The sequence below is a fragment of the Chionomys nivalis genome, chromosome 1 (genome assembly GCF_950005125.1).
Source record: "Chionomys nivalis chromosome 1, mChiNiv1.1, whole genome shotgun sequence".
NCBI classification, from domain to species: Eukaryota; Metazoa; Chordata; class Mammalia; order Rodentia; family Cricetidae; genus Chionomys; species Chionomys nivalis.
The window spans coordinates 110,833,447-110,857,430 of NC_080086.1; the positions used below are offsets into that span (position 1 = coordinate 110,833,447).

At 42.4% G+C, this 23,984-nt stretch overlaps 1 protein-coding gene across 1 annotated transcript; it reads left to right on the forward strand.

Annotated features, from left to right (window-relative positions):
* The first annotated feature begins 2,808 nt into the window (after positions 1-2,808).
* LOC130869474 (zinc finger protein 14-like) lies at positions 2,809-19,641 on the forward strand. The gene is made up of 4 exons (XM_057761681.1): positions 2,809-2,871; positions 16,379-16,505; positions 16,730-16,787; positions 16,986-19,641. Exons 1-4 carry the CDS (start codon positions 2,869-2,871, stop codon positions 19,036-19,038), a joined length of 2,241 nt encoding a protein of 746 aa, XP_057617664.1. The 5' UTR covers positions 2,809-2,868; the 3' UTR covers positions 19,039-19,641.
* Positions 19,642-23,984: the final 4,343 nt, after the last annotated feature.

The following is a 23,984-nucleotide window of genomic DNA, read 5'->3' on the forward strand; positions in this document are numbered from 1 at the left end:
TGACTACTGAGCCATCTCTTCAGTTACAAGACAAACCTTTATTATCATGTGTTTTCTTATTCTTGGTCATTTGACATGTAAAAGATGAAGTCACAAAATTGACCTAAATTCACTTTTTCAAATACCCCATTTCCTGATGGCCTAGGGGTTGGGCAGTTTAAACAGTTCTTTACTAATTGTTTTTTTTTTTTTAAGGTGAGATTTCTCTCTGTAGCCCTGGCATTTCTTGAACTTACTCTGTAGACTAGGCTGGCCTCAAAGTCATAGAGACCCATGTGTCTCTGCCTCCCATGTGCTGGGATCAAAGGTCTGAGCCACCACGGTTTGGTCTGTTGATTGTTTTTAAAATTTGAAAACTTATTTTGTTTTTTTGGTTTTCTTTTTTTTTGTTGTTGTTTTTGTTTTGTTTTTCGAGACAGGGTTTCTCTGTGGTTTTGGAGCCAGTCCTGGAACTAGCTCTTGTAGACCAGGCTGGTCTCAAACTCACAGAGATCCGCCTGCCTCTGCCTCCCAAGTGCTGGGATTAAAGGCGTGCGCCACCACCGCCCGGCTTTGAAAACTTATTTTGAAGTATAGACTGTTTTCTATCAATCTGGGTATTTGGGGGGCGGTTGTTATTTTTCAAATGGGGTTTTCTTTGTAAACATGGAGGGGCTGCAACTTGTTAAGCAGATCAGTCTTGACTGAAATCTGAGATTCACCTGCTTCTTCCCCCTGAGTACTGGGATTAAAGGCATTCGCCTATCCACTAATGATACTTAATGTTTCCCAACAAAGGGACACCAAATAGCATGTCAGAGAAAATAAGATCTTTCTGTTGTCATCAAGAAACACCATCAGAGAAAGATATTTCCATATATAAAAGGATGTAAAAAGGTATTCAAAGGGGCTGGAGAGATGGCTCAGTGGTTAAGAGCATCTCCTGCTCTTCCAAAGGTCATGAGTTCAATCCCCAGCAACCACATAATGAGGTCTGGTGCCCTCTTCTGGCCTGGAGACATACATACAGATAGACTATTGTATACATAATAAATAAATATTTTTTTAAAAAAGGTATTCGAAGCAAATACACCAATAAACAATTGGTGTTTCAGGTGAGTTTCATGTCAAATTAACACAGCTAGTCCTTTGGGAAGAGGTTTTCTCAAGTGAGAAAATGTTCCCATGAGATTTTCCTGTAGGCAACTCTATAGTGAATTTTCTTCTTTAGTTCATTTTTCAAGAAAGGATCTCACCCGAGGTATTTCTGGCTGATCTGGAACTTGCTATATAGAACACACTGGTCTTGAAAACCTAGAGAACAACACCTCCCACTGCCAACTCTAACATCGGATTAAAGGCATGCACTACCATAACGTATTGGACAATATTTGCTTAACCATGTAAAGATGTGTGGCAGGACTTCCAGGCAGGGAGAGTAAGTAGAAGGAGGAATTTAGGCTTGGAAGAAGAGAGAAAAGAGACACCAAGGAGATTCCAGGAGCCAGTTAAACACAAAGGACACAGGAAAGTAGGACTTACAGAATGAAAAAAAGGTAAAAAGCACCGAGGTAAAACACAGATGAATAGGTAAAAAGTTAAGTTAAAAGAGTGCATGGGACAAACCTAAGCTAAGTCTGAGCATTTATAATTAATAATAAGTCTCCGTGTTTTTATTTGGGAACTGGTTAGCAGCTCAAAATTCCAACTACAATAACCCACTGATCATTGTTTTGATTAAGGATTGATGCAGGTGGGCCCAGTTCATTAGGAACACTTGTACCCGGACAGATGGTCCTCCATGGCATAAGACTGAGCTACCTATTGAGAACAAGCCGCTAATTAACTCTTCCATGTCTTTTGCTTCCATTCCTAACTCTAGTTTCATGTCTTCATTTCCTGCTCTTCTTTTGATGGTGATAGAGTGTGATGTGAAAATGGAAAACACCTTTATTGTCCAAATTGACTGTGGTTGTGTTTTATCACAGCAATAAGAACCCTTACGAAGACAAGGGAATATCTAGTATATTGGCAGAAATGGATACTTTGAAACTTGTAGTCACGTGTGAGAAAGTCATGGGATCTTACCTCATCCCTTATCTTTGAGGTTTCTTATCAAGCCTTAGGTGTGTTTCCTGTTTGAACCTACTTGGGGCCTGCTTCTACTCTTTAGCCCTTTCTTCCCGTGGGGCAAGAGATAGTACTGGACTGAGCTAACTTAAGGCACTATCTTTATGGAAAGGGCAGATGGCAAATACGGGGTGTGTGACGCAGTGAGTTGAGTGCATCCCAAATCCCAGAGTATGTAGTCTTACAATGCAGTGAAATCCCGGAAAGGAACAGGTTCATTCCACAGGGGACGGATAATATGCTAGAGCTTTTGTTTTAAAATTTGTTGTTGTTGTTGCTGTTGTTTATTTTTGCTTCCTTACTTGTTTTGGTTTTCCGAGACAGCTTTTCTCTGGTACTATGGTCTGTCCGGGAACTAGTTCTCTGGACCAGGCTAGCCTCCAATTAGAGATCCCGATTAGAAATTCCAACAACCATGCCGGGCTTCTTTGTTTCGTTTTTGGTCAGGGTCTCACCATGTAGCCCTGAATGGCTTTGAATTCACAGAAGTTCGCGTTCTTCTAGAGAGCAGGCAATCAGGACTTGCAGCAGAGCTTTCCTAAAATGTTTTGATACTTTTCGCGCTGAGTACAGTTCGCCAATCAGGGACCAGATTACTACAAGACGCTGAACTGTCCAATCAGGAGTACGGATGGTTGCAGCGCTCGTGCCGTAAGCCTTTTTAACGCTAGGGGATTCTTGTATCTGTTTGGGGCGGTTGTGCGTTCTGTTAACTGCGGACTTCTTTGGGAGGACACTTAGACACATCAGAAGCACACAATGGTGAGTGTACCTTGGGCTCCTGGAATCCTGGGGGGCGGATGTGGGACTTTAGTTGCTTTGGAGTTATGTGACGCCAGCACGTGGGGTTTCCTCAGGCGCTGTGAAGTCCAGTGGAAGGTGGAGTCTGGCTCAGCAATGCCTGTGCCCACCTGTGCTTGAAGTGTACACCCCACAGGCGGCCTTGAGCCCCGAGCGCCCCACTTTTGTGTCCTGTGAAGCCGCTTCATCACAATCCCAGCACTCTTGGGTGGGTCCTTGCCATGAACCTGTGCTACACGGATTTTGCAGCGCTGGCGGGTTGTTGATCCAGCTTGTTGATCATCCAGGCTGTGCTGTGTGGGGACTTGGGTGATCTGTGGAGTTTTCGGTTTGCGCTGGTTTAGATTTTTTTTTTTCCGTTATTACCTTGGATTTCATTTCACGCGTCTTCATTCCCCTACCCCATCTGGTCTGACTCGGAATTGTTTCCCTTACCTTTTGGTGTGAGAGAAATTTCCCACAGCTGTCTCAGCCCCTTAACACCTCATCCAATGTGGTTTTGCATTTTTCCTTTTGTTTTGTTGGGTTTTGTTTGTTGTTTGCTTGGTTGGTTTTACTTTAGTTTTACAAAATGACACTTCAGGAATTTTTTTTTTTTTTTGGTTTTTCGAGACAGGGTTTCTCTGTGGTTTTGGAGCCTGTCCTGGAACTAGCTCTGTAGACCAGGCTGGTCTCGAACTCACAGAGATCCACCTGCCTCTGCCTCCCAAGTGCTGGGATTAAAGGCGTGCGCCACCACCGCCCGGCCCACTTCAGGAATTTTTTCTTCTTCCTCTGACTGCAGTTGCCTAAAGAGAGAAATTTCAATTTGTTTTGCATTTTATTTGTTTGTAGCGGTTTATTATTTCCATTTATTGAAAACGTTTTCATTCTTATATGATATATCCTGATTATAGTTTCCCCTCTCTTATCCTGCCAGTTCCTTTCTCCTTCCCCTCCCCTCCAGATCCACTCCCTGTCTCTCATTAGAAAAGAACAGGCTTCTAAGAGATAGCAGCCAAACATGACTTTATATATCATAAATGTTAGGAATAATTCCTAATATTAGCTCCCTGACAACACAAAGATTCCCAATTAAGCCAAATCAAAACAGGCCAAATTAAGAAATATCCAGGTTTAATGGGAGATCTGCGCTCTCGGGTGGCCCCGAGAGGGAAACTGAGAAGCCTCAGGAACACGACCCCTGGGAGGAAGAAAGGGAGACCACGTGTTCTTTTGGGGGGGGGGGATCACTTAAGTACCCTGGGGAGGGGTCAGGACCTGGCTTGCTGGGATTTGAAGTCCAGACCAGGCCTAGGGGCTGGGATAGATGTGGAGGGACTGGGGCCTACGCTCCCAACCTAACATTCCAGACTCTTTGGCTATAGGGGTGACAGAAAATTGGAACGGTAATTATGACAAACATTTAGGCTCTCTTTGGAAAAAAGGGCTTAGACTCAAATGTGGCTATTTCCTGTGGGAACGGGGCAGAGTGGGGAAGGGAAGAGCTACGTGTCCACGTTTAGCGAGAGGTGTGGCTGGAAAGGCATCCCAAGATCTGTCATCCTGGAGAAGCAGGCATCATTTCTTGGGGGAGATGAGAAGGCAGGTGTCTGGGGAAAAAAAAAACTGTTATCGCTAAAGATGTGTGCCAGAATGAGGAGCAGGTAGGCCCTTTATTGTGGCATCCTGGGAAACCGGAAGGTGGAACGTCCTGTCTGTTGGACAGACCAAGTTTCTTGAGTAGGTACCTGCCTGAGCCTGGAGAGATGGTACCAACATGGGTGTCCCAAGAGCTTGGCAGCCGAGGGGGTGCTGAGGATTACCGTGTGAGGTCCTGTCCATCAAGGCTCGAGAGAGCTAGGAGTTAACTGTGTGAGAAGTACTCTGTCCCCTGGGGAGCGCGGGGCAGGTTTAGGGGCATTAGGGTCCACTGGTGTGGGGGCAGGGAGACAACTGTCAGCGTGTGAGCAGAGAAGGGACCTTAAAAGGGAGAGGTGGGGTAGGTACCCTGCCAGTGGAGGAGTTTGAACTGGGAGGTGATGGTTAAGGAGGAAGGGCCTGCCATAAAGCAACTCAAAAGGGCTCAGGCCAGTAGGGGAACATGGGGTAGCCCTGAGGCGAGGGCCAAGACAACCTGAATTCAGTGGAGAGCTTGGTAGGTTGTTTGATGAGTCCCATTGTCCAGGAGATGTTGAGAGCTTCTGACACGAGCTCCATGACCCTGAGCCACCGCATCTGCTGTTTCCCTGGAGACTGGAAACGCTTCTATCCATCCTGTAAAAGTGTCCACAAGAGTTAAGAGATAACAGGGTGTTTTATAAGTTAGGCATATGGGTGAAATTAACCTGTCAATCTTTGCCCGGTTGGTGTCCACGAAGCTGGTATATGTGGAGAGCTCCTTGTGGGTTGGCCTGGGCACATGTCTGGCAGGAGGAGTGAACCTGTAAAATAGAATCTTGGAGATGGGCGGGGTTAAAAGGGACTCCAAGAAGTGGAACAAAGCTTTGGGGGAAGCGGCTAAGGATATCTCCACCCAGTAAATGTGCTGGGCAAGCCGGTATCGCTAAGAAAGAATGAGAGAAAAATTGTCCAAGAATGTAGGTCAGTGGCAGAGTTTTAAGTGGGGAGGAACAGGTCCCGTCTACCCCTGTAACTGAAATTGGTGAGGGAAACTTAAGGCCCGAGTGAGAATAAAAGTAATGGACTTACCCGCCACTTGTAGCATGACCCTAGGAGAGGGTTATGGGATATACCACGTTTGGTAGCGTCAATCTTCTGCAAGGCTGAGACGTTTGAAGGCTAACACAGTTTCACTTGCCGATGGTGATGAGGCCAGACCACCGTGGCTTGGCATTGAAGACAAGCCCGCACAGGGGCATTGTGATTTCCACTGTTCAGGTTGCTGGCAGGTAGGGCACAACCTCAGAGCAGGTGTAGTGCAATATAATGCCACGTGACCATTTAGGCCGCTGCGCTTGATAGAGCCCTGTGATTGACTTCCCCTGTCTCCCTTCCTGTGATCTTAGGGCAGCTGGTAAGGCCTGGGCCTGTAGATTGTTGTAGCTTTGTCTGTCAGGAAGACTCAGCTGGATAATTCTTAATTTGGCTTGTTTTGATTTGGCTTGATTGGGAATTTCTGCGTCGTCAGGGAGCTATATTAGGAGATATTCCTAACATTTGGAGGTTCCCGCCAAGCTAGGGCAGGTCCTTTCCACGTGGCAGGCCTCATGTTGAAAGGCCCCTAGTCTAGAGTTCGAGCTCTCTACGCCACGCTTAAAACCAGCTTCTGGGCTACAGCGGCTGCGTCTTGGCGAGTCCCTTTTCTTGTCTATGCTATAGGGTTTTGGGGGACCCATTCGTACTTATTTTTGTCGTTTTCGGATTTCCATTGAAGTCGTGAGCTCACGCTGGGAATTCGAATCAGGTTGCGGTCAATCCTGCAGGATCGGGGTTGGCTGAGGAGATCTGTGTGTACCGGGATGCCGGGCATTCAATCTCCGCAACCCCTTTTGGACCTAAGAGCCACTTTGGAGGACGCTCTGAAATGGACTTAGGCCACATGGTTGGGCATTGACTCTAAAATGGGCACTTCCAGTTCAAAGCCAGGTCTGTTTTTGTCCCTGTAAGCCTCTTACAGAAATCTTTTAAATTGAGCCTGCCTGATACAAATGAACAGAGCTTACATATATATGGTTTTTTGGTCTCTGTGCTCTCGCCCCTTCCCCCTTAGCTAGTCTCTCTCACAGCACCAAGCTGCCAGAGGCACTGGCCCCTCCCCCACTCCCTCAAGCCCAGACTCCCCACCCCTCCTTTGGAACAACGTTCTTTCCCCTCCCCTGGTCAGAGGTTCAAGGTCAACTTCCACCTCCCCCTCCCCCTCTCCTACCACACAGCTCCACTCCTGGACTGCCTCTCCTTACTGGGCTAGTCCCTCCCCTGCTCCGTTTTCTCTTCCAAATCTCTCTCAGGTAAAAAAGCGGCCAGCTTCCTTTTCTACTAATCGGTCTGCTACCTCAGTCAGTACTGGATATTAGGAAAGAGTTTTTTTTTTAAAAAAAAAAAAAAAAAAAGGTTGAGGATGGTCCCCAAACTCCTATACGGGAATTGGTGAAAATGGCCTTTAAAGTTTTTAATGCCCGAGAGAAATCAGCTAAGTCTTCCTGACAGACAAAGCTACAACAATCTACAGGCCCAGGCCTTAGCAGCTGCCCTAAGGTCACAGGAAGGGGGACAAGGGAAGCCAATCACAGGGCTCTGTCAAGCATGGCCTAAATGGTCACTTGGCACTATATTGCACTACACCTGCTCTGAGGTTGTGCCCTATATACACCTGCTCTGAGGTTGTGCCCTATCTGCCAGCAACCTGGACACTGGAAATCACAACACCCCCATGCAGAGAGAGCTAGGAGTTAACTGTGTGAGAAGTACTCTGTCCTCTGGGGAGCGCGGGGCAGGTTTAGGGGCATTAGGGTCCACTGGTGTGGGGGCAGGGAGACAACTGTCAGCGTGTGAACGGAGAAGGGACCTTAAAAGGGAGAGGTGGGGTAGGTACCCTGCCAGTGGAGGAGTTTGAACTGGGAGGTGATGGTTAAGGAGAAAGGGCCTGCCATAAAGCAACTCAAAAGGGCTCAGGCCAGTAGGGGAACATGGGGTAGCCCTGAGGCGAGGGCCAAGACAACCTGAATTCAGTGCAGAGCTTGGTTAGTTATTTTGATTTGGCTTGATTGGGAATTTTCGTGTCGTCAGAGAGCTAATATTAGGAAATATTCCTAACATTATCTGCAAATAGAGATACTTTGACCTTTTCCTTTCTAATTTGTAGCCCCTTGATCTCCTTCAGGTGTCTTATTACCGCTCTAGCCAGCAATTAAAGTACTATATTGAGTAGATATGGGGAGAGTGCACAGCCTTTTCTTTTTTCTGATTTTAGTGGAATTTCTTTACATCTCTTTCCATTTAATTTGATGTTGGCTATTGACTTGCTGTAAAATGCCTTTATTATGACTTGTATCATTAATCTCTCTTGGATTTTTTTCCATGAAGGGGTGTTGGTTTTCATCAAAGTGACGTCTAATGAGATGATCATGTATTTTGTTTTGTTTATATGGGGGAATACATTTATGTGTTGAATCATCTGTGTATCTCCGGGATGAAACCTGCTTAATCATGGTGGGTGATCTTTTTGATGTGTTCTCGGGTTTGTATTTTACTGAGTATTTTTGCATTCATGTGTAAGTGAAATTGGTCTGTAATTCTCTTTCTTTGTTTGATCTATATGTGGTTTGAGTATCAGTGCAACAGTGGCATAACAAAATTAAGTGGGCAATATTCCTTCCATTTCGCTTTTGTGGAATAATATGAAAAGCATTGGCATTAACTCTTCTTTGAATGTCTGGTAGAATTCTGAACTGAAACACTTTTTGGTCCTGGATTTTTTGGGGGGAGAAGTGTTGAGAAACTTTTAATTACTCCTTTTTCATGAGGGATTATATTTAAATTGTCTGCCTGATCTTGGTTTAACTTTGGTAAGTCGTACCAAACATTATCTGTATCTTAGATTTTCCAGTTTGGTGGAGTACAGGTTTTTAAAACATGTCCTTATGAGTCTCTGGATTTTTTTGGTGTATGTTGTTATACCTTTTCATTTCTTTCTTTTTGTTAATTTGGATATTCTATCTCTGCCTTTTAATTAGTTTGAATAATGGTTTGTCTGTCTTGTTGACTGGTGGTGGTGATGGTGTGTGTGTGTGTTTGTGTGTGTGTGCTCGCGTGCATGTGTGTGCTTTCCCTTCTCTTGATTTTGCTGGTCACAGATTATTTATTTCCTGTTTTTTCATGGGTATAGTTAACCTATGTAGGTTAGAGTTGTACTTTTAGATTTTCTGTACACTTAGATTTAGAGTAAATATTGTTTAAATTTGACTTTATCAAGGAATATCCTATTTTATCCATTTATGGTATTTGGAAGTTTTGCTGGGTATAATAGTGTAGGCCATCATCTCTTAAGAGTTTACAGCACGTCTGCCCAGTCTTCTGACTTTTAGTTTCTATTGAGAAGTCAGTCTAATAGGTCTGCCTTTATATGTTACTTGGTTTTTTTCCCTTACATCTTTTAATACTCTTTCTTGTTCTGTATGTTTAGTGTTTTAGAAAGAGGGTTTCTCTGTAGCGTTGGAGCCGGTCCTGGAACTAGCTCTTGTAGACCAGAGATCACAAATTCACAGAGATCTGCCTAACTCTGCTTCTCGAGTGCTGGGATTAAAGGCATGTGCACCACCACTGTCCAGTGGGTCTTTCTTTTCTAGTTCAGTGTACTTGATGTTCTGTATGCTTCTTGTACCTTTATAGCCATGCCCTTGTTCAGGTTAGGATAGTTTTTTGTTGAGAATACTTTCTGAACCTTTGAAGTGGTATTCTTCATTTATTTTTATTTTTCTTAGGTTTGCTCATTTTATAGTGTCCCAGATCTCCTGGATGTTTTGTCAGGAGTTTTTAAGATTTAACGTTTTCCTTGATGGATGTATCCATTTCTTCTATTGTCTCTTCAACACCTGAAATTCTCTCTTCATCCTATTATTTCTGTTGGTGAAGCTTGCCTCTGTAGTTGCTGTTCGAATTCCTAAATTTTTCATTTCCAGAATTTCTTGAGTTTTTTTTTTTTAATTACTTTTATTTCCGTTTTCAGGTCTTGAAAAACTTAATTCATTTCCTTCCTCTGTTTGTTTGTATTTTCTTGGCTTTCTTGAAGGGATTTATTCATTTCCATTTTTAAGGACCTCTTAAATATTCATGTAGTGAGATTTAAAGTCTGTTTCTTGTGCTTCAACTATGTTGGGATATTCAGGACCTGTTGTAGGATAGCTGGGCTGTGGTGGAAACATACTGCCCTATTGTTATTGATTGTGTTTTATATTGGCATCAAGGCATCTGAGTTTGGGGTGAATTATAGGTCTAGATACTGATTTCTGGTTGTATCTTTGTTGGATGAGTGTTTTGTTTTTTGGTGTCTGTTTCACCTCTGGGTTTTCATAGTCTGATGGCTATGTGTTGCCTGTAGGAACTTGTCTTTAGATCTGATAGTTGTGGCCACTAGGGGTTCCAGATAAAATGTGTTTCTGGGTGTTGAAGCTGACACTTAGGAATGGGAATAAGCCAGGGGTCGTTTGGGCTTCACAGGAGAGAGGAGAACAGAGTTCATCTAGGGTCTACTTATTTCATCTCCTTGGAATGGGGGGAGACAGTGAAGCGAAGTCACCCCACAGTTCTGCTATATCACTGAGGATGAGACTTAGGGCTTGGATCTGTAGGAACTGAAGGAGAGGGGAAGATCTACAGACAGTCAGTCTACTTGCTTCCCAGACAGAAGAGGTCTGTTGTTAGCAGAGAATGCCTGCTCTGAGCTGGGGCTTAGGGTAAAACAGCAAGTGGGCAGAGGGAAGAAAGGAAAAGAAGGTCTGTGGGATCCCCAGGAGATGTGGGCAGAGTGTGCAGGAAGGCTGTGTAAGTGTTCTGCTGCAGAGATGGGGGATGAGGTGGGGGTTTGCCTTTGGAGGAGAGGAGGGGGTAGTGAAGGGATTTGTTTAACCTTCTCCTGGCCTGCTCAGCTGCTGTGTTCCCAGGGAATGGCTGCTGGTGTGAGAGACTGGGAAAATGAGATGAGCTGGAGGAAGGAATGTGGGAGGAGAGGGTCTCTGTGATCTGTTGGGGAGAGAGGAAAGGGAGACCACAGCAGGTTTTCTGTAACAGAGCTGGATGTGAGACTCTGGACTGGATCTCAGGAGCAGAACGGGAGGTGTGGTTCGCCTTCATCCTACCATTGCCCTGGGAGGAGTGGCATGCAGTGATCAAATTTGAGGTTAAAGTTGGAATTTTGCGAAGTTTTCCAAACTTTGCCGAATATGAAAAAGGGCAGCGAGTCTGGTGAAGAGCTTCATGGAATTAAATTGAATTTCATTGCTGCTCCTGGTTTTGCTGTACACTGTTTGGAGCAGAAGAGATTGGGAGTGTGTTTTCTGTAAGGAGTCACTTTCAAGATTACATTCCTTGAGGAAAAGTACTAACATTTCAGCTCCTTCCTTTAGCCTTCAGATAGCTGGGTCTTGTAGGTAATGTAATTTCTGAGCAATTGAAAAGCCTTGAAACATTCATCGGAGAGAATGAAAAGCAAGCTGCTTACCTGCTGGAGACATTGTTTTGTTAAAAATTTACTTGAGTGTGCTGTACATTTATAATACATTTATTACACTTGTGTGTGGTCACTATGATTTTCATTTTATTGTTGATTTCTATTTAGTATTTAATATATTATTTTTTCTTTCTTTTTGTTTTGTTTTGCTTTTGGCAACAGGGTTTCTCAGTGCAGCCCTGAAACTAAGCTGTGTTGACCAGACTAGCTTTAGACTTGGAGTTCTCCCTGGCCTTCCTCATGCATTCTGGGATTAAAGGTTTGCTCCGCCCCTTGTGTACCAGCAGGCTGGCCTGGAAAGCACTGCATAGCCGAGGAGAATCCTGAACCTTGATACAGTAAACTCTTCCTCTCTTCCCTTTCCCATAGCCATACCGTGTCGACCACATCACATGCCTACTACCGTTCTCGTCCCAATCCCACCTATGCACAGATCCCATGGAGCCTGCCTTCTCCATGCTCTGTGTAGACACTCAGTCCAGTTCTGAATCATACAGGAAGAGGTTAAAGATAGAACCCATATATGAGGTAAAGAGACAGCATTTGACTCTGTACCTTTCGGTTACCTGGCACAGGATAGTTACATTTCCAGTTCCATCCAGCACTTCAGTTTGGTCATTACGGAGTCATATTCCAGCGTGCTTGTGTATGTGACCGTTATCCAGACATCAGCTGATGGATATCCAGGCTGATATTTCTCTAGCCATTGGGACTAGAGCAGCCATGACCATGAATGCGAGTATCTGTTGTAGTGTATGGATTGTTTTCATTATACGAGGAGAGATGTACGCTGGATGAAATAGTATTTCTATTTTTCCCTTTTGAGACAAGCTCACACTGATGGCTTGTTAACTGCAGCAGTTTAAACTCCCACCCACGGTAAGGATTCGCTGTTCTCCTCATCCTCCATGGGGTTTGAGGTCTTCAGGCTTGCACAGCAAGCTTTACACCTGGTTACCTGTATCCTAGCCCTACATCTGTTTTACTGTTTTATATTAAAAGATAACAACCGTTTTAAATATATGTTTATTGTTGGGAATTTCCTACATATAAGTGATGTAATCGTATCTAGCCCTTACACCATCAGCACACCTGGCTCTTAATTTTATGTGTCTTTTGGTTTCCTTTTTAGTTTTTCTAACCCACTGAGTTCAGCTAGCCTGTGCAGATGTGTGTGGCCATGCACTGTAGCATGACAGCATTCCAGTGGCCACACTCACAGAGAGCAAAGACTCTCCATCTCCAAAATACCAATCCAAAATACCAATCGTTTCAAAGCCTTTTTTGCCTGTGTGTGACCTTCTTGAGGACCAATCCCATTATGCCAAAATTTTTGACAGACAATATTGAAAGTGCTTTGGTGACTTTAAGAATTTGAAGCATTCGTTTTTCTGATATTGTGTGCCTTCTCAGTAAGCATATTCGTTTCCCTTATGTCTTTGGCCAGAGACCTACTTTAAAACTAAACTGTTCATATTTAACATAGTTATTATTTCTGTAACTGATGTAGTTATAAGTCAGTAAGAAATCACTTGTTTAGGTTGATCTTCTAAATTAAACACAGGGAAGAAGAATGAGCAAGAAAAAGGAAATATAATTCTTCCCTTAAATCTCAAGCTGGAGATTTGAGTCAGAGAAATTGTCCTAAATTCAAACTGAGGACTCTTACATTGTATGCAATATGGCAGAATCATCTATTAAGCAAATTTTCATTTTTTTTCTATTGATTTCTATCTTAATTAGGATTTCTATTACTGTGGTGAAACACCATGGCCAAAAATCAGGTTGGGGAGGAAAGGGTTTATTCAGCTTATACTTCCACGTTGCTGTTTATCACCAAAGCAAGACAGGAACTCAAGCAGGGCAGGAACCTGGAGCCAGGAGCTGATGCAGAGGCCATGGAGGAATGCTGCTTCTCATGACTTTCTCAGACTGCTTTCTTTCTTTCTTTCTTTCGTTCGTTCGTTCGTTCGTTCGTCTGTGTGTGTTTGCAGACCAGAAGAGGGCAGCAGACCTCATTACAGATGGTTGTGAGCCACCATGTGGTTGCCGGGAATTGAACTCATGACCTTTGGAAAAGCAGGCAATGCTCTTAACCACTGAGCCATCTCTCCAGCCCTCAGACTGCTTTCTTAAAGAACCCAGTGTAGCATGAATAATAAAAACCCAGGGACAGATATTGAGGTTCAGTCTGAAAGTCAGAAAAGCAAAGCAGCCAGCCACTGCCTCTTACCTCTTCCTCAGACCCAAATGGCAGTCCTGCCTCCACAAATCCTCAGAATGAGCCTGAACTGGGACCTGTTTCCTTCCATCTTCTATTCCTCTCTTGTGTTGGAATTAAAGGCGTGCACCACCTCTGCCTGGCCTCTATGGTTAACTAGTGTGGTTACTGGGATTAAAGGTGTGTGCCACCACTGCCTGATCTGTACGACTGGCCAGTGTGACTGTTTTACTCTCTGATCTTCAGGAAAGCTTTATTTATTATAACATAAATGATATACTACTCTAACCCAGGACGGAGGCTGGAGAGATGGCTCGGCAGTTAAGAGCACTGACATCTCTTCCAAAGAACCCAGGTACAATTCCCAGCACCTACCTGGCTACTCACAACTGTCTGTCACTCCAGTTTTAGGATCTCTCCCACACTTAACACAGACATCCATGCAGGCAAAACACCAATGCACATAAAATAAAAATAAATAAATTATAGAACCCAGGACTCTCAGCTTAGAGATGGCATCATCCACAATGGGCTTTGCCACCTCCCACTGATCCCTAATTAAGAAAATGCCTTACAGCTGGATCTTATGGGGCCATTTTTCTCAACAGAGGCTCCTTCTCTGATGACTCTAGCTTGTGTCAAGTTGAGATAATAGCAATCTATACAATTTCTCATCTGTTCCTGGAGGAAAAACATAATCAGAAATGATCTATCCTTTATTGTAGAACATGGTCGATGATTTATTTAGGTTGATGATTCTTACTGACAAAACTGATTTTTTTTTGCAGCAACAGATGTCACAATGAAAAAGGTATAGAAAGTGAGAGGGAAATTTTTAGTAATGAGAGGAGAATTGATTTACTTCCCTCTATGTACCCATTTGTCAGGAACTAAATTAATTGGTTGTTGGGATCTGGGCAGGGTCCAGTTGATTCAAAGCAAAGGCACACTGTAGGAATCAATCTACAGTGAAAGATGTTAACAGCCTACATGAGTGAGGGCGCTCACGCATATCAACAGCTAGCTGGGAGACTGAAAAAAAGAGGAATTGGTTGCTGAAGGATACAGCATCCACAGAGGTTTAGTGTTTTGACTGACAGGATGTCATTTGGTAAACCTTGTTAATGCATATGACATTCCCAGAGTCATCAGACTCTAAACATATGCAAGCCCAGTTGTTTAGAAGAAAAAATATTGTAACAACAGAAAAAGAAAGATTATTCTTGAACATTCCTTTTGAGACTACAGGTTACCTTGTTGCACATGTACCTCAGACTACTTCAGTGCAGGTCTGCCTATTTCCCCTATGTTCCATATGATTCCCAAAAGGTATTTGAGTACAATAAGGAGTTACCATGCCATTACTAAAGGGACTGCTTGTTGCTTTTTTGTTGTTATTAAAGATTTATTTATTTATTATGTATACAACATTCTGCCTCCAAAGAGGGTGGCAGATCTCATAACAAATGGTTGTGAGCCACCATGTGGTTGCTGGGAATTGAACTCAGGACCTCTGGAAGAGCAGCCAGTGCTCTTATCCTCTGAGCCATCTCTTCAGCCCCTTGTTGCTATTTTTAAAGCAGATATCAGTACAGCCCATTAAAGATGTTTGTTCAAAGGATACCCACACAATGCTAGGTTCATTGTTCAGAGAGGACGTTGTGCAAACCCAAGCCAAGTAGAGTCCCAGGCCCTGTGTTTGCTCTGTGCTTGCCTGCTTCGCTGTTGTTCAGTGGTTAGTGCTAATCGTGTCATCAGTTCCATTTGCTTTGCTTGTTTGGAATTTTAGTTTGTTCACCCTCGTTTCTTCTACTAAAGTATTCGACACTTTCTACATTCACGTTCATTTCAAGTTCTCTGATGTAGGACAGAACACAGCTCTGTTCTTAATCCTAATTGCACAAGAATAGCCCTTACTGAATGAAATTCCTGACTCTTTGTCTCCTCTGAACCTTCCTGGTCCGTGCCATTTCTATTAACCTTTTTTTCTTAGATCCATTCAATGTGTTCTAGATTTTTCCTTCTCTAAAGAAAATTTTCTTGCCAGTTCCTTCACATTCCTTCCAAAACAAGTTCTAAATGCCCACAGAGAACCTGCTTAGGTTTATTTACAACAATGGTCCCACTCTTTTAAAAATGTATTTGTTAGGCTGGTCGGTGGTGGCGCACGCCTTTAATCCCAGCACTCGGGAGGCAGAGGCAGGCAGATTTCTGGGAGTTTGAGGCCAGCCTGGTCTACAAGAGCTAGTTCCGGGACAGGCTCCAAAGCTACAGAGAAACCCTGTCTCAAAAAAAAAAAAAAATGTATTTGTTATGTTAGGCTTTTTCATCTGTCTGTCAGAAATGACTCAGAAAAAAGTGACTTGAGACAGAACGAGTTTATTTTATCTTACAATTTAAGGGTATAGTCTGTAAAATGCAGGATTCTGAAGCAGCTGATCAAATCCACACAATCAGAACTAGATTGGTGTTTAGTTGCCTGTGTCTCGGCTCCCACCTTCCACTAATATAAACCCTTTATATTTCACAAAATGCTGCATCTCGAATAGGTAGATGTGTTGTTTTAAATGTGAATAGCCCTCATAGGCTCATATGTTTGAAAGCTTCATCCCCAGTTAGTAGAAGTAGCTGCATAGAATTAGGAGATGTGGCAATGATGTGCGAGGGGATGTCATTAGGAGTGGTCTTTGAGTTTCAAAAGCCCATTCCAGGCACTGTGTCTGTCTCTTTGCCTGCTGCCTTTTCTCAGGAGTAAAACATTCAGCTACTGTTCCCACTCCATGCCTGTCCTGATTCTTCTGTGACAATCATTGACTGTGTGAGCAAGCCCTGATCAGTTGCTTCCTTTTATAGTAGCTGACTTGATCATGAGCTTTCATCTCAGCAGCAGAATAGTAACTGAGACTGTGTATCTGCCTTTCTTACAGCAAAAACTCAAGACAGTATCCTATGGATGTTTTGGGTTAACCTTTATCTACATAATCACTTATAGAGCTGTCTTCAGTAATTTCTGTCCTAGATGATTCTGTATGTCATCAACCTGGCTGTTAAAACTAACCATCCTAATATGTGCACCATAGGAACCAGTGGCCTTTGTGGATGTAGCTGTGTTCTTCACTGTAGAAGAGTGGACGATGTTGGATGATAGGCAAAAGAAACTCTACAGAGATGTGATGAAGGAAACATTTTTGAACCTGCTCTCCACAGGTAAAAATAAATGAATAAAAAGTAAACACCAGCATACTGCCATTGCTTATTCCGTCAGCAGTCAGAGAGCAACTGTGTCCTGGTTATGTGTGTGGTGTTGTGATTTGAATTCCTGCAGGGAATATTTATAGAATTTAATGAATGCATCCATGTCATAAGAACTAGATTCTACTTGTTTTTAAGCATTGAATTTGTCATAATGAACTCTTTGGGTTTATTTCTAGAGGAAACACTAGAAGAAAATATTGAAGAGGACCACAGAGATCTCAGCCGAAATTTGGGGTAATTTTTATTCAATAGAAAGCAATTTACAGCCAGATGGTGGTGGCACACATGTTTAATCCCAGCACTCGGGAGGCAGAGGCAGGCAAATCTCTGAGCTTGAGTCTAATCTGGTCTACAGAGTGAGTTCCAGGGTGACCAGGGCTATACAGAGAAACCCTATCTACAAAAACAATGCTGTTCTCATTGTTTTTGCAGAACTCAAGTGGTTGAAAAAGACTGTGGATATCAGCGTGATACTCAAGTGGTTGAGAAAGACTGTGGATATCAGCGTGATACTCAAGTGGTTGAGAAAGACTGTGGATATCAGCGTGATACTCAAGTGGTTGAGAAAGACTGTGGATATCAGCGTGATACTCAAGTGGTTGAGAAAGACTGTGGATATCAGCGTGATACTCAAGTGGTTGAGAAAGACTGTGGATATCAGCGTGATACTCAAGTGGTTGAGAAAGACTGTGGATATCAGCGTGATACTCAAGTGGTTGAGAAAGACTGTGGATATCAGCGTGATACTCAAGTGGTTGAGAAAGACTGTGGATATCAGCGTGATACTCAAGTGGTTGAGAAAGACTGTGGATATCAGCGTGATACTCAAGTGGTTGAGAAAGACTGTGGATATCAGCGTGATACTCAAGTGGTTGAGAAAGACTGTGGATATCAGCGTGATACTCAAGTGGTTGAGAAAGACTGTGGATATCAGCGTGATACTCAAGTGGTTGAGAAAGACTGTGGATATCAGCGTGATACTCAAGTGGTTGAGAAAGACTGTGGATATCAGCGTGATACTGAGTGTGATGAAAACCAGGAATCTACTCCAGAGAATATGGTTAATAATGACGTGCCTCCTGCAAAAACAGTACATGAAAACAGATTACATGAAAGGAACGTCATTGATCATTCATCCTTACAAGTTTATCAAAGAGACCAAAGTAGAAGCAATGAATTTCAATGTCAGGAAGCTGTGGTGAAGTCTTTTAAACCAACGAAACATTGGAAAGATATCAGTCATTCTGAATCACTTCAGGTACTTGAAACCTCTCCTAAAGACAAACCTTATAAAGACCAACAATGTAATGAAGCCTGCAGGAGTCTTCCTTCTGATCAGCCTCAGGAGAGAACTTACACTGGAGATAAACTCAGTGAGAACATCTTAAAGAGATGTACACGTGACCGGAAAGATCACGGAATCCATACAGGAGTGAAACCCTTTGTGTGTAAGCATTGTGAAGAAGCTTTCATTGATTCCAGTGACCCCGTCAACCATGAAAAAAGTCATCTTGGAGAGAGAAGTTACATTTGTAAGCAACGTGAGAAAACGTGTTTTGAGAAACATGAAGTAACTCACAGAGAAGTAAAGCCTTATGAATGTAAGCATTGTGGAAAAGCTTTCACCTGTTTTAGTAATTATAACATTCACGAAAGAAGTCACTGTGCTGAGAAGCCTTCTGCACGTAAGCATTGTGAAAAAACCTTCACCAGTTCCAATTCTTGTAACACTCATGAAAGAATCCACACTAGAGAGAAATTGTACACATGTAAACATTGTGACAAAACCTTCGCCACTTTGAGTTCTCATGACACTCATGAAAGAGTTCACACTGGAGAGAAGCCTTGTGCATGTAAGCACTGTGGGAAAACCTTCACCATTCCCAGTCTGCATAACTGCCACGAACGAAATCATAATGTAAAGCCTTCTTATGCCAGTAAACATTGTGGAAAGGCTTTCAACAGTTCCAAGCACTGTAATATTCATGAAAGAACTCACACGGGAGAGAAGACTTATGCATGTAAACATTGTGGGAAAGTCTTCAGCACTTCTTATTATCGTAACATTCATGAAAGGATTCATACTGGAGAGAAGCCTTACTCGTGTGAGCACTGTGGAAAAGCCTTTACCCGCTCCATTTATCTTAAGAGACATGAAATCATTCACACTGGAGATAAGCCTTATGCATGTAAGCATTGCGGGAAAAGCTTCTCCACCTCGTATTATCGTAACCTTCATGAAAGAATTCACTCTGGAAAGAAGCCTTATGCATGTCAGCATTGTGGGAAAGCCTTCAAGAGTTCTTCTCATCAAAAGAGACATGAAAGAATTCATTCTGGAAAGAAGCCTTATGCATGTCAGCATTGTGGGAAAGCCTTCAGGAGTTCTTCTAATCAAAAGAGACATGAAAGAATTCACTCTGAAAAGCTTTATGTACGTAATCATTGTGGAAACGGCTTGACTAGTTCTACATACCATTCATGAAAAGAGTTCATACTGGTGAGAAACCTTGTGTGTGTATTCTTGTGGCAAAACCTTTGCCATTTTGAGTTCCTGTCATAATCATAAAAGAATTCACATGTAAGCATTATGGAAAAACCTTCGCCCGATCCAGTTATCATAACATTCATGAAAGGAGTCACAGTGGAGAGAAACCTTGTGCATCTAAGCATCGTTGAAAAAACCCTCACTTCCAGTTGGCAAATGGATGTAAGGCAAATGGATGTAAGCATTGTGGGAAAGAAACCTTATGCATATAAGCACTGTGGAAAAGCCTTCCCCAGTTCCAGTTGGTGTAATGCTCATGAAAGATTAGAAGATGCCATACATCTGTGATCATGTGGAAAAGCCTTTAGCAATCATAGTTCTGATTATATCCATAAAAGAATTTTATAGTGGTGGAAAACTTTGAAATGGATGTGAAAAATCAATTTATAGTGTTCAGAAACATCTTCCGTACAGCCAGAATATGCCTGCATTTCTGTTTCACATCCCTATACAACCCGTGTGATCTCACAGTGACAAGAAGTGCGGTGGGTAGCACTTCTACCAGCGTGAGTATGCGGTGCTGCAGCGTGAGTATGCGGTGCTGCACTTGATCAGCTCGCCTCCATTGTGAGGGTTGAAAGAAAGCTGGTCATGAGGTGCATCAAGAGTAGTTCTCATGCAAAACCTGATTATCTCAGTTACCTCCCTGGGTCTTACACTGTGTAAATAAAACCCGAGTCTTGAAAGTTGTATTCTGACAGTCACATGCATACTTCCCAATAAATACATACACAGAGACATACAAGTGAGTAATGAAGTGAATAAAATGTTCAAAGCAGTGGAAACAAAAACTAATAGATACATTTTTAAATGTAGAAACACTGAGAGAACAAAGTGTGATTCTTTTTTGTTGTTGGTTCTGTTTTGATTTTTGAGACAGGTTTTTTTTGTGTGTGTAAGAGTGTGTAAAACAGCTGTAGCTGTCCTGGAACTAGCTCTGTAGACCAGGCTGGCCTCGAACTCGGAGATTCGCCTGCTTCTGCCTCCCAAGTGCTGGGATTAAAGACGTGTGCCACCACCACCCAGAAGAAGTGTAATACCTAACTCATGATATGTGACTCTATATATGATAAAAACCACTTACAAGATGTGGAATAATGTCTGTTTTGCCCCCTATGGCTAAGACAGTACCTTTGAATACAACTATACTAGTGTTCTGAGTGAGAATGGGCCCAAAGGCTCGTAAGTTTGAATACTGGGTTTCTAACTGAAATGGGTACTAACTGAGAATGGGTAGGAGGTATGACCTGTTGGAGAACATCTGTCACTCTCAGGAAGTTTTAAGGTGATACAAAAGATAGTGACACTCCCAGTGTTTTCTCTCTGCCTCCTTATTATGGGATAGCATGGCCATTCTTTGCTATCACAGATATACTCTGTAACTGCAAGCCAAATATAACACTTGCTTTTAAAACTTGTTTTAGCAGTTGTGATCCATCACAGCTATAGAAAACACAATCTTCTTTGGACCTTAAGAAGATCCATCCAAATCCATTCAAGAGAATTTTCATTGCAAAATTGTAAAAAAAAAAAAAAAAAAAGCTGTGTCATTTTGAATATGATAAAAAAAATTTTTTTTCATGTATTTGAATCTCATGTAAGATATAATACTTTCTGGAAGTTACTCCAGAATATTTTAGAAATGAACAGTTTGAGGAAAGTATAGTCAAATTCTGAGCATTTTTGTTATTGCCCATTCTTTCACAGGAGTTTTGCTTTCATTATGTTTTTATTAGGAAGGCAAGATGTGGTTTCTTTTAGTCCAGCTTATCTTTTCACGTCTGAGGCTCTAGAGCCAGAAACCACAAATGAAAGAGAAGAGAGATTTATCTTTCTGAATATGGGTTAATGTACTTGTTTTCTAGTTGATTCTATGTGTCAAACCGTTTTCTGATTTAAGATTTCTTTATAGCTGAATGGTGTTCCACTGGTGATTAGAGAAGAGGCTGGCGAGGGCACTAGCTGGGTGGGAGGGCTGGAGGCAGAAATTTCTAGTCAGGCACAGGATGGGAAAGGTGAATACAGGAAAGAGGAACAAATACCAACGTTGTTTGATAATGCTTAAGAGTTGTTATTTTGCACATACCTAAAGTTATATACAATACATAATAGTGCGGCTGAGATTATGTATATACGCACATGTGTATATTAAATGACGTTGTATCATTTGACTTTGTAGTGCCTCCTCCCAAGAATCCTGCACTAATAAAAACACCATTATGAGAAATCTCCATTTGATTTGTTCAGGATAGTCTGTGTGATTCCCAAAGTAATTTAGGGGCTTTCTTTTTCCTTTGGTCATCTCTGCAAGCTTGAAGGTAAGTCGGTTTTGCTGCACAATTTGGATGCAGGACTTCGAAGGATTTGAGCTGGATCTAACGACAAAACCACCTTCATTTAATCTAACTGGCATGGTAATAGATGTAGTGCAAGGTGCCGAGTAAGAGAAGCAGTCCATGGCCCTCCCCCGCTGTGACTCCTATTGTGGTTTGAATGAGAATGGTCCCCATATGATCCTACATTTGAATGACTGATTTCCGCTTGGTGGAATTGTTGGGAAGATTAGAAGATGTGGCTGGGATGGCTTTGAGGTTCCAGTGCTTATGGTCTTTCACGTTAGCTCTTTCTCTCTGCCTCCAACTTTCAGGTCGTGATGTAAGGGAAGGACTTAGCTACTGCTCAGAACTGTGCTTGCCTGCCTGGTGCCAGACTGCCTGCCATGATAATCATGGGCTCTAACCTCTGCAAGCATGAGTGCCAAGAAATGTTTTTTTTTTTTTTCCTTTTCTTTCTTCCACACATGTGTGTAGTATTTCAAGACAGAGTTTTTCTATGTAACAGTCCTGGCTCTCCTGGAACTCACTTTGTAGACCAGGTTGACCTTGAACTCACTGGGATCTGTCTGCCTCCCAAGTGCTGGGATTAAAGGTGTGCAGCACCCCACCCAGCAAATCTTTTCTTTCATAAGTTTTGGATATGATGTCTCTTCAAAGCAATAGGAAAGTAAGAACCATATGAACCCCAACAGTGATCAGTCTGACAAGATACCAAAGAGTTAGGATCGTGTGGTGGTAACCAGCTACTGTATAATTGAAGACCTCAACAGGACAAAAATCATTCCTGGTACTGGAAACCTGATCTGGGCTAGCAAGGTCATAGATTTTAGGAAATCTATATCTGGGGCTGGAGAGATGGCTTAAAGGTTAAGAGCACTGATTGCCCTTCCAGAGGTCCTGAGTTCAATTCCCAGCAACTACATGGTGGCTCACAACTAATAAAATCTGCTATCCTCTTCTGGCCAGCAGGCATAGATGCAGGCAAAACACTGTATACATAATAAATAATTCTGAAGAAGAAAAAGAAAACCTATGTCTGCCAATTTGAGTTTTAAAACGTATACTCAAACAAGTATAGTCCTTTTTAAAAACTCTAGAGCAAACAGTTCTTTAAGCCTAACTGTTCATAATGCAGAGATCAGCTGATAGCCCAGACCTCAGACCTACTTGATACAACTACAATGCAGCTCCTGCCCCTGAGGCTCAGAGAACATCTTAAAAGGGGTGGCAAGATTTTAAGAACCAGATTAGTAGGATTTCTTGAGTGAGTTGGTCTCTTAGAAATGGCAGAGAAGTTACACCTATAATACCTCAACATTGTGTGTCCAACAAGAACAATGATGACAGGGAAGTAGGAGGATTCCACCCTTAAAAAAGAACTATAAACAACTAATGAGACAGAACTATCTCCCAAGTGTGAGCCCTGTATTGGGTAACCAATACAGAGTGGCCAAACCTAAAACCAGAGATACCTAAACAAGAACAGTATAAGGAGGTTGCGATCATATGTTTATGAATGTGTGTAACAAAGACAAACGTCATCAATTCCACAAATTGTTGTGAGAATGTATGAAGGGTTGGAGGGAGAAAAGGGAAGGGGAATTGTGGTTGTTAATCTAACTAGACTTTTAAAAAATAGGTGGGAATGTTGACTCAACAGGAGTGTTTACCGTTTTTGTTTTTTTGGCAGAGGATTCGGGTTCAGTTGCAGACACTCGTGGTAGTATACAACTATCTGTGAGTCAAATCTAAGGCATTCAATGCCTCTGAAGTCTGCAGGTCCTTACAAGCACACGGTGCACACATATACACAGAAACATAAAATATGTACTTAATTGAACTTAGAAAATATTTACTTGATAATGTGGCATGATTTTGCTTCCCTACCATTTCTGTTTCTTAGAAACCTGAGGCAAACAATAAACTCTCCAACAATAGCAAGCATATAAGGAAATGAATTGCTGTGTGGGGAAATTAATGCATGATGAAGAACATTGACTATATTTCCAGACGGCTTCACTTTGTTTCCCCACCATGGAAGTCAGGTGACTTACACATACATGTCATTCTAGTTCCAAAGGATCTGACCATCTGCCTCTTGGCTGTCCACAGGCACACACACTATTGTGTATGCATACACAGACAGACATAGAGAATAAAAATGACTTTTTTTAAAAACCTGGCATGAGTTTTCTCTGTGGAGGGGTCACAAAGCCAATGAGAAAGGAATGGGTCATCCTTGTAACTTTCCATAATTTGAGAATGTATGTTTTCTCGCAGGTTATTAAGATAGCTCACTGGATTCATAGTTGGTAATAATGGATGAGTTCCTAGCAGGTTGCATAGCAAATTCATAGACTTTGAAGGCTGGAGGATAGAGAGAAAACTCCCAACTCAGCTCCAGCTTGATTTCTCAATGTATTGTGATAAAAGTACATGATCTCTTTGGCATAGGGTCTTGCTATCAAGTTCTGGTGGGCAATCATGAATAACCTACATTTTGCGGGAGATGCTGGTTTCTCCCTGGCCAACAAGCACTAGGAAGTG